The 11,615-nt window shown below is 42.6% G+C and overlaps 1 protein-coding gene across 2 annotated transcripts in view; it reads right to left on the bottom strand.

The window, feature by feature from the left end:
* UBE2V2 (ubiquitin conjugating enzyme E2 V2) overlaps positions 1-11,615 on the bottom strand; it is a 32,590-nt gene that overhangs the window by 19,941 nt on the left and 1,034 nt on the right. The window contains exon 1 of one of the 2 annotated variants that reach the window (XM_070382417.1): positions 1,157-1,313. The exons of the other annotated variant lie outside the window; for it this stretch is intronic. Within the exon in view, the coding sequence (XP_070238518.1) occupies positions 1,157-1,298 (142 nt within the window). The 5' untranslated portion in view covers positions 1,299-1,313. Of the gene's footprint in view, positions 1-1,156; positions 1,314-11,615 lie in introns of those variants that run through there. 2 annotated transcript variants of the gene reach the window in all.

The following is an 11,615-nucleotide window of genomic DNA, read 5'->3' on the forward strand; positions in this document are numbered from 1 at the left end:
TTCACAGTCCCCACCCCCTCATTCTCACTGAACCTAGTTTTGCCACCATCACCATCCTGACCTCCAACCCCTGGAACCAGCAGGGCTGGTGATACAGCATGTGACTTGATCACAGCCTCTCTCAGGATCACTGGCCTGGCCTCTCCAGAGGATGGACCCTGTGGTCTTGCGAGCTCTCAACAGCATCCAGCCTGAAAACTCCCCAGCCCCACTGTGCAAGTTCTGAGAAAAACCAAGACCCCTCCGCTGGCTCTGGAGCACTGCCTCCCTCCCTCCCTTCCCACTCTCAGAAGCAAGCACACACAATTACGAGACAGGAAAAAAACAGTGACATCTCTTTTAAGGCAACTGTCATTCTGCATAACTTATCTCTCCTGCCGAAACTAAAACATCTCTTTCAGGGTTTCCCTCGTTGCTCAGTGGTAAAGAATCCTCCTGCCAATGCAAGAGACACGGGTTCAATCCCTGGTCCAGGAAGATCCCACATGCCGCAGAGCAACTAAAACATCTCTTTCAGTTACTGATTCATAGTAGTCCTTCTGGACAAATAATGAAAAGCCAATAAATATTGTAACTTAGAAATAGTAGCCACTTTATGTACTGTGCTTCATAAAAAGTGCTTTAAAATTCTGGGCCACAGAAACATGGATATGTCAGAAACCACAAAACAAGAGTAAGCATTATTACAACTATAATAACTATTAATAACCATTTGCTTAGTGTACCCTCTGCACTAAATAAACTATCCCATTGGATCCTAAAAGCACCCATTTTACAGTTGTGGAAACTGCAGTTTGAAGGAGTTAAATGACCTACTCAAGGTCACATAGTTTTAAGTGGCAACTGTTGCTGCTGTTGTACTAAGTTATGTCAGCCCCAGTATTAACGCCCAGTTTCCAGACCGAAGTCACTCTCAAGCGTTAGGTTCTCCAGGCAGCACCGTGGGCGCAGACCCGACCTCCAACCGGCCCAGCCGGCTCCCAGTGCTGCTGCCTCTCGGGCAGGGCCTCTTGCAGGTTCCTCATCTGTGAAAGGGAAGCCACCGTGGTTTCCACTTCACAGAGCCTCTGTAAGGTGATCGGTCTCAAACAGGATAAACTGACTCTCATCATTTTAGTGTTCATATTAAGAAAAATTACATAAATCTTCCACTCACCTTGACCTATGTTTTGTGAGAATTCAAGCTCTCTGCAGTCCAAAAGAATGACCCAGAAGGGGTCCCTGAGCCGAGAGTGTCTATAAACACACATTGTGCTCGCACCCTGAAACAACAGCCACTCTGTCAGAATCTCCACCATCCGTCGCTCCTGAGCTGCTCTTTAAAGGAATATGAAAGGAGCCTGATCACCCTCACCATCTAAGAAATCATTACCCAAGAAAAATTCTAAATTTGTGTGTAATTTCCTTTCCTCCCTTTCAAAAACAATTCAGTCAGGAGAGCTTTATAAGCATCCAAAACTACAAAGTAAAAAATGTAAAAATGTTTCTTTATGTAAGTGCCATAAAAGCAATAAACCGAGTGACTGCTAAACTTCTCACCATTTCTCAAAGCAGCATTTTGAGAAAATAATTCTAAGATTACCGGCAATGGTAACATTTAAAGGGTTACAGCAGCTAAGGTTGTTCTGTTTTTTTTTTTTTTAAAGTATAAGACTCAAACAAATATCAGTAAGCTCTATTTTCAAACTGAGGCCTGGTGTACTCTGGCTTCGTTTCTCCCCACCACTAATGTCTGTAAAGAGAACGCACCACAAGGTGGGGCTGTGCGGCTGTGAATGCTGCAGGATGTGCGTCAGCTGCCCTCTGATGGCTGGCCATCTTGGAGCCCTTTCCTGACTTCCACTTGCCTTTATCCTGTGTGTGTCTATGTGTGCGTGGTGGTGGTACTATCCTTATTTAATAGTTTTAAATATTTTAAGTCCTTAGTCTGAGATCTTCATTAAAGGAAAAAACAAAACGGCCCATATACATGATATGAGTTCCAAAGGCCAACCTCTTAGCCACAACTCTCACTGCCTGGGAAAACAAGAATTAAACCCTAAAGACCATCCGCCAGACTGACAAACAAATGTTAACTCTGGCAACACCTGGTTTGACAAAGATATGGAGATGAAGGCTCTTCCACTGCTGAAGGTGGAATAAACTGGCACAAGTACTTCAAGAGGAAACTGGTAACATTTACAGAGATGCTGGCACCAGGCTAGAGAAAGGCAGGAACGCTCATGTACTGTGATTTCTAACCGTGAAAATTTAGAAACAATCCAGACATAACATAGCATAACCCATGACACAATGATATTGCAATTAAAATGAAAGAATCAGAGCTACAAGTATCAATTAATGCTAAAATTTTAAAACATTGTTTAATGAGTGCACAGTTTCAGTTTTATGGCTGCACAACAAAGTGAATATGCAATATTGCTGAACTGTACAGAGGAAGTTAGGACAGTACACTGTATATTACATACACTTCACCATAATCACAAAGAGAAATAAACAGAAAAGCCATATAACAACAGACCTTTATACTGTTCTGAGTACATACATATCTAGCAAGAGTATAAAAATACTTGTGAAACAGACTCCAAAGTCAGAATACTGATCACCTCTGGGCAAAGAAGAAGTGGCCTAGTACTTGGAAGGATGCAGGTTACGTCTTAGTTTCTCAAAAAAAAAACAAAACAATCTGAAGCAAGAAAAACTTAGCACCATTTGGGAGAGCTGGGCGAGGGTGGGAGGGGGTGTAACATGTGTACTTACCCATTTTCTTGTGTTTTAAATCTTTTGTCTCAACAGAAAAGGAAAAACAGTATCCAAAAAAGGAGAGAGGGAACTGCAGGCAATGTTTGGGGACAGCAGCTGAGGATAAATGAGCAAAGAGCCAGAAACTGTCAGGAGGGACAGGTGTGCTTGCAAATTCAGACTTAACCTTTGGTGACAAGGACCCAGGGCGGGATTGAAACCCAGACTTTAAGGATGGGGAGGCAGGGTACAGTATCAGCTGTGATGAAAGAGGAATCAGGGAAAAAACACCACATGCCTCCACTAAGGAAAACGTGGTACATTTTATTGTAATTCTGTGATTTTGTCATCTGACAACCAAAGCTAAACATCGAGTACGAGCTAGGGACTGTGCGAGGCCGCCCTGCCCTCATGGAGCACACAGCATACCACGGCAGCAAGACAAGGAAAACAAGGCACAGGAGAAGCACCGAGACAACCAAGGCAACGGGCATGTTCCATAAGGCAGGGGATCTGCTCTACCACAAAAGCAGAGAGCTGCATACTCTGACGTCAAATATGGAGCTAAAACTCACAGGCGATGACGTCCAAGCTTTGCCCGCTCCACCCCAGCTCAATGACCAATATGTGCAAGCCTCCTTCTGGAGGGAGTCCACTGGACTGGGCAGAAAGGAGAACTCCTGTCCCCAGTCTCTGCCCCTCACCTCTATCCCCAGGTTCAGAATCCCTGCAGAACCACAGTATTCCCAAAGCTCCTCCCAGGTTTAGGACCCTGGAATTCTATCTGAAGGAGTTTCAGAACAAGAGACATGACTCGAAGAAGTTTAAAAAACACAAATGCAAAGGGGAAAAAGTAACAAAAATAAGGTGAAAGTCGCTCAGTTGTGTCCAACTCTTTGCGACCCCATGGACTATACAGTTCATGGAATTCTCTAGGCCAGAATACTGGAGTGGGTGGCCTTTCTATTCTACAGGGGATCTTTCCAACCCAGGGATCAAACGAACCCAGGCCTCAACCCAGGGATCAAACGAACCCAGGCCTCTTGCATTGCAGATGGACTTTTTTACCAGCTGAGCCATAAGGGAAGGCCAAGAATACTGGAGTGGGTAGCCTACCCCTTCTCCAGCGGATCATCCAGACCCAGGAAGTGAACCGGGGTCTCTGTATTGCGGATTCCTTACAAACTGAGCTATAAGGGAAAATTTTTAAGTTGATTTTTAAACAACTAAAACCCTATGTCAATAACCAGCTGCACTTAAGTAGTAATTGGATAATATATTTCACAGGTGTGAAATACAAATGATAATTGAACAACAAAAATATGCAGATAAAAAAATCATATTATTATTAGACCCCCATCAAAAAATAAAATTAACACCATGGTAAACACAATGCCGGCAAGACAGTGGAAAAACTCATTTATCCACCTCAACACATCACTGAAAACTGAATACACCTTGCTGAAGGGGTAAACTGACAAACCATCGCAAGAATTCTTAAATATTCATGCACACTGACTTAAAATCCCACTGAGTGAAATTCGCCCCCAAGAACAAAGCACGAGGAGGCAGGCAGCCTCCAGCACAGAGTCAGCTGCGAACAGCTTCTGCAGGCTCCAGGCTGGGCCCCTCCCGGCCCCCCGGAATCTGGGCTGGCCTTGCCACTTGTTCTGGTAGAACGCGACGCTAGTGCGGTTCTGGGACCAGCCTTGTTAGAGCCCTGGTACCCTCTGTTTGGTCTTTCAAAAGCCAACTACCATTTAAGTTCTGACTCCCAGACACTACTGGGATGCAAGTAAGTCCAAACACGACGCCTAGACTGCCCACATGGACAAGAAACAAGGCCCTGGGCAAAGGCCAAGCCCGTCGTCAGGCGAAGGGAGACAACCAGGCCCAGCCAGTCAACCCCCAAATCATAAGAAGAAACCCCTGTCTGAAGCCATATATCCATTTAAGATATTAAAATCTGTCTTAGAATTGATGAACTATAGTAAATAAAAATAAATCTGAAAAAATTTCAACTCAACAGTGTACCTGTGAAGCATCTGAATTTACCTTCAATCACCAGGAAGACAGACCTCTGCATTACAGGGTTTGTGAAGAACCTGGAACCAAGGTGTGGAGGCTGCACTACATACAGCAGAGGGTGAATCACGCTACTGGTACAGGTTACAGCCAAAACCACTCTGCCCCCAGCCACTGCCCAAATTCTGGAACTCTTCTCACATCCCACATGCGATATACTAACTCAGGGAAGGAAGAAAACAAGCAGCTTCATGTGTTTATTTAATGAATGCACCCAAACACAAAATATCCTTAGTACTGTTTCATTTCAGAAAAGTAAGCTCAAAACAAAATTTATGAGTAAAACATTATAATACACTAAGGAGGAAAGCTGGATTTTACTTGTGCCATTTGTCTTTTCATCATTAAAATCACTTACACAGAAACTGGACCGTAAGTAATGCCGAGTGCCAGAGGCGCTCAATAAACCCGGGGTGCGTTTCCGGCAGATGCTTACTGTCCACCTCTCTGTCCACACTTAAGGGCCTGTCCTGTAAGAAGTGCTGCTGGTGGAGGACACAGACTCCTTTGCCTAGCATCTTGGCAGAGATGGCAAGCGAGGACAACCACGGAAGCAGACGCATTCAAATGCAGTAAGCTGTCCCAAAAGATTTGCTTGAACACACTATTGGTATCTCCGTGGAACAGACAAGCCAGTGAGAACAGAGTGACTCAATGTTCTCCAGGAGAGCTGCCAGCACTGTTTACTTCAGAGCTAAGGAGGAATGCCTCCCTCAGAAGACACGGGGGTGGAGGGTGGTCAGGCCGCCTCTGGTCCCTCCCTAGCAGAGGCTTCTAAGGGGATCGAGGGCTGGCACACTCTCCCCTGACAGAGACCACTTCCAGGAACACAACTGCTCGCCTGGGACTCCCGGGAGCTGCAGCTAGAAACAAAGGAGCGATCCTGCCAAGTCGCTGCCGGTAGGTAAACACTTCAGAAAATTAAAAACTTCTCAATAACTTAAGTATATCCTCTCAGGAAACAACCACTTCTATCAATACTGGTTAGTCAACCATAACTGATAACTGAGGGAGCAGGTGACACTACCATGAAAAACAAACAGTAAACCAAGCTATGCGCTCTTGGTCCTTTTCAACAGCATTCCAGACACTAGGCTGAAAAAATCTTTGCATGACTATATACCTACAAAGAATAAACTGCTTGGAGCATTGCCTGTTACCTGGCTGTATTTCTCTTTGCTGCTGCTGCTAAGTCGCTTCAGTCGTGTCCGACTCTGTGCGACCCCATAGACGGCAGCCCATCAGGCTCTCCCGTCCCTGGGATTCTCCAGGCAAGAACACTGGAGTGGGTTGCCATTTCCTTCTCCAATGCATGAAAGTGAAAAGTGAAAGTGAAGTCGCTCAGTCGTGTCCGACTCCCAGTGACCCCATGGACTGCAGCCTACCAGGCTCCTCCGTCCATGGGATTTGCCAAGAAAGAGTACTGGAGTGGGGTGCCATTGCCTTCTCTCTCTAATGTAACCTTAAACCTCACACCTGGCAAGGCAGGGTTTAGACTCCTGCCCTCTGTCAGATGGTAATCATGTGCAGTAATCACAACCAGACCATCACTGAGAACTCACATATACCAACATGATGTTTTTAAAACAGAGTCAAACAATGAAGCACATATCAAAAGCCAGACTTCCCATCTTAATAAAGTAGAAAAAATAAATTGGACTTTATAAAAATTTACAACTCTGAGGTTTCAAAGGACGCCATCAAGAAGGTAAAAGAAAATACAAACACATAGCTAACGAACTTGTATCCAGAATATAGAAAGAACTCTTACTACTCAACAATAAAAAGACAGTCAACACAATTTTTTAAACATGGATAAGCCTATGAGAAGGCAATGGCACCCCCACTCCAGTACTCTTGCCTGGAAAATCCCATGGATGGAGGAGCCTGGTAGGCTGCAGTCCATGGGGTCGCTAAGAGTCGGACACGACTGAGCGACTTCACTTTCACTTTTCACTTTCATACATTGGAGAAGGAAATGGCAACCCACTCCAGTGTTCTTGCCTGGAGAATCCCAGGGATGGGGGAGCCTGGTGGACTGCCGTCTATGGGGTTGCACAGAGTCGGACACGACTGAAGCGACTTAGCAGCTTAGCAAGCCAGAAATGAGCCCACACTTACATGAGCAGTTAATCTACAACGGAGACAAGAATATACAAAGGAGCAAAGACAGTGACTTCAATAAATGGTGCTGAAGAACTGGACAGCAATATGGCCTTGAATCATACTAGACTACTCCCTTATACCATCTAAAGAAATACACTCAAAACTGATCAGACTTAAATGTAAGACCTGATGCCTTAAAACTCCTAGAAGACACAGGGAGCACGCTCTCTGACATCAGTTTTAGCAATAATTTTCTGGATCTGTCTACTCAGGCAAGGGGGAAAAAAAGCAAAAATAAACAAAATGAGACTACATCAACTAAAAGCTTCAGCACAGCAAAGGAAATTATCAACAAAAGAAAAAGGAAGCTTATGGAATGGAAGAAGACATTTGCAAACACTGAATCTGACAAGCAGTTAATACCCAAAATATACAAAGAACTCATACAATTCAACATTAAAAACAAACAAACAAGAAAACTGGATTTTAAAAAGTGGGCAGAGGATTTGAACAGGACATTTTCCCAAAGAAGACACACAGATGGCCAACAAGCGCATGAAAAGATGATGCTCAACGTCACTAATCATCTGGGAAATGCAAATGAAAACCACAATGAGATACCACCTCACACCCGTCAGAATGGCTGTCATCACAAAGACAACAAATAACAAGTCAGCAAGAATGTGAAGAAAAGGGAACCCTTGTGCACTGCTCATGGGAATGTAAATTGGTGCAGCCACCATGTAAAACAGTATACAGCTTCCTCAAAAAGTTAAAAATAGAACTACCATACAATTTAGCAATTCTACTCCTGGGTATTTAATGGAAGAGAACAAAAACGCTATTTTAAAAAGATACACACGCCCTCATGTTTATTGCAGCATCATGTACAATAGCCAAGATGTGGAAGCAACCTAGGTTCCCATCAATACATGAATGACTGAAGAAAATGTGGCAGGCATGCACACACACCGCAACACTACTCAGCCATAAAAAAGAGTGAAATGAAATGTTGCCATTGCAACATGGATGGACCTAGATAGTATTATGCCATGTGAAATCAGCTTCTCCAAGCGAGGCTTCAACAGTATAATTAGAACTGGACATGGAACAACACACTGGTTCCAAATTGGGAAAGGAGTATGTTAAGGCTGTATGTTGTCACCCTGCTTATTTAACTTAAATGCAGAGTACATAATGCAAAATGCCGGGCTGGATGGAGCACAAGCTGGAATCAAGATTGCCAGGAGAAATATCAATAACCTCAGATATGCAGATGATACCACCCTTATGGCAGAAAGTGAAGAAGAACTAAAGAGCCTCTTGATGAAAGTGAAAGAGGAGTGTGAAAAGTTGGCTTAAAATTCAACATTCAGAAAACGAAGATCATGGCGTCTGGTCCCATCGTTTCATGGCAAATAGATGGGGAAACAGTGGAAAACAGTGACAGACTTTATTTTGGGGGCTCCAAAATCATTGCAGATGGTGACTGCAGCCATGAAATTAAGACACTCGCTCCTTGGAAGAAAACTATGACCAACCTAGACAGCATACTAAAATGCAGAGATATTACGTTGCCAACAAAGGTCCATCTAGTCAAAGCTATGGTTTTTCCAGTGGTCATGTGTGGATGTGAGAGTTGGACTACAAAGAAAGCTGAGTGCAGAAGAATTGATGCTTTTGAACTGTGGTGTTGGAGAAAACTCTTGAGAGTCCCTTGGACTGCAAGGAGATCAAATGAGTCAATCCTATAGGAAATCAGTCCTGAATATTCATTGGAAGGACTGATTCTGAAGCTGAAGCTCCAATCTTTGGCCACCTGATGTGAAGAACTAACTCACTGGAAAAGACCCTGATCCTGGGAAAGACTGAAGGCAGGACAGGGGACAACAGAAGATGAGATGGTTGGATGGCATCACCAACTTGATGGACAGGAGTTTGAGCAAGCTCTGGGAGTTGGTGATGGACAGGGAAGCCTGGTGTGCTGCAGTCCACGGGGTCGCAAAGAGTCAGACATGACTGAGCAACTGAACTGACTGACGTGAAATAAGCCACACAGAAAAAGACAGATGCTGTATGATTTCATTTATAGGCAGCAAGCAAGTTTACAGAATACAGTGTGATACAGAAGAGGCACCAAAGAAGCTGAAATCAAGAAACTAGTTTGGAATCAACATCGAGCTAAATAATCTTGGGAAACTCACTTTATATCTATATATTCACTGTTCATCTATAAAATGAACTTGGCTAGAGCCTAGATGATTCATAATGTACTTTCTATGAGAACTATTATTCCAGTGTATGTAAGCACCTATACAAAGCCCTAAGAATTTCTTCCCTTCTGTGGTCTGAAATTTTGCTGAGTTACAACTTAAACTGAAAATAACATCCACTTTAACACAAGTCAGCAGAGACCTTGTAAACAAGAACACACTCCTGAATCCAGTCTTGCAGTGCCATCTCATAGTATCTCAAAGATCTTATAAATATATTGGCTCTTTACAAACAGTCAACTACTTTTAAAACAAACTTTTAAATGCCGGGTTTCATTTCATTTATTCTGTTATATCAATTTTGAAGCTTGGTGTCAAAAAGTTCCCTAAATACTTGCTAAGTAGATGTCTCCACATATGGGCAATCTCTGCTTTTCATGGTTTCCATGTGTGACTTTCAGTTACCATGATTTAAACGCCAATCCCCCAACAAGAGGGTTTAGACTCTAGTCTCCAGGGCACACACACTAGGAATAAGCGCAGAGTACACATGGCTGCTACTCTTCTGTCCACAAGACCAACAAGAGAACTCGGACTCCAGTCTCCAGGGCACACACACTATGAGTAAACGCAGAGAGTCCACAAGTCACTATGTGAGTAACTGCCGAGCAATCCCAACCAGCGGCCACATGCCACATCTCTCAGTCTGCAGGTGATGGTTCACCACACAGCTTACTCAATTCACAGACAACAAAGCCTGTAGTAGAGCTTCCTCCTTGCGATTAAATTTTTGAATCACACATACTAAATATACTAACAAATTTCTATTCTGTAGAGTCGTGCCCTATGAAATTATCTTGATTCCCAGAGATGACTGTCTCTTGGGAAAGGGAAACCTAGCCAGTGGAGTCTCCACCACAGTCCTACTTCCATCCATGAGAAACACTTGACAGTCTGAGACAAGGAACCTGCAGAGAGAAGAGAAGTATGAAAGCCACTCTCAAGTCTCAAAGGAAGTAAGAGTCTTCATTTCAGGACTACTCCAAATTCACAATTCCAGACTAAGCAAGACACCTAAATTCTGATCTGGACTCTAGTGCTAACCAACTATGTAAAAGCTTATACTTCCTTAGGCCTCAGTCTTCTCAACTGCAAAACAAGAGAACCAAGTGGTATGGCTAAGTATTTTCCAGCTTAGAGGTCTCAGTCTAATTAGTACTAAGTCGCTTCAGTCATGTCTGACTGTGTGTGATCCTATGAATTGTAGCCTGCCAGGCTCCTTTGTCCATGGGATTCTCCAGGCAAGAATACCAGAATGGGTTGCCATGCCCTCCTCCACGGATTCTTCCAGACCCAGGGATCGAACTGAGTCTCTTATGTCTCCTGCATTGACAGGCAGAGTCTCTACCACTAGCGGCCCCCTAGGAAGTCCCAAGTCTAATTAAAATTCTTCCCAATTCTTCTTCTTAGTAACAGCAAGTGTAAAAGTATATGACTTAAATAATACATGTTAAAATAAAATGCTTTAAATAAGATTTTAAAAAATCTGTCGGTGTTTTTTCTTTTTGGATGGTCAAACAGTTATTCTTACATTAATTTGGCTTAAATAAAAAACACATACAGTTTTTTTCCATCTAGTTCATCTATTTTAAATTTCAAACTTTATCATATTTATTTCACAAACAGGTACTGTTTCCCTCCCTTGCTACCAAGAAGCAAGCAATACTAAAGTATAACTAAGCGAAAATGTAATTTAAAAATAGTTATTTACAAAACATAGTCTAAAACTGCTTCTGCACTCCTCTCTCCCCATGCTGGATGATACTGTCAAGGTTACAAAACACAGAAGAGGAATAATCTGATATTGACCAAGGCAATCTTCAGCAACAGTGTCAAAACAAGTTTCAGGGTCTAAGAAAACATCAATTAATAGTCTAACAGTTATTCTTCCTAATTATGCTAAGATTTCAAAACTCATAAACATAAAATTAGTGTAAATGTAACAACTGGAATGCTGAAATATAAACTATAAAACTCAAGCTTCAGATGTACAACAAAATATACTAATAATCTCTCAGCAACTTCTTTATAATTCCTTCCAAAAATGACTTAAATGTTACCAAGAAGTTTCTGTCATTAATATAACCTAATCATTGGTTTTTTCAAAATATTTCCACACTCTTTCATATGTAAAATGGTACAGGGGAGAAAAACTGTATTTAAAAAATGAAATCTACAAAATGAAAACTATCAAGTTAAAATACACCATTTTATTACTAATTTTTCAAGAACCTAAAGATAGGATGCACAAGTCTTAAAAAAGACATGGCCCCATTCATGAGCACACTCGATTTCAAATAGCAAGGACAACAGCAGAGTCTCAACTCTAAAACGTCACTTTTTAAATCACCTATGTTTTACCTCTTAGCTCTGACCCTAAGCTTGAAATAGTTCCGCAATGCTAAAATC

The sequence above is a fragment of the Bos mutus genome, chromosome 14, assembly GCF_027580195.1.
Source record: "Bos mutus isolate GX-2022 chromosome 14, NWIPB_WYAK_1.1, whole genome shotgun sequence".
NCBI lineage: Eukaryota > Metazoa > Chordata > Mammalia > Artiodactyla > Bovidae > Bos > Bos mutus.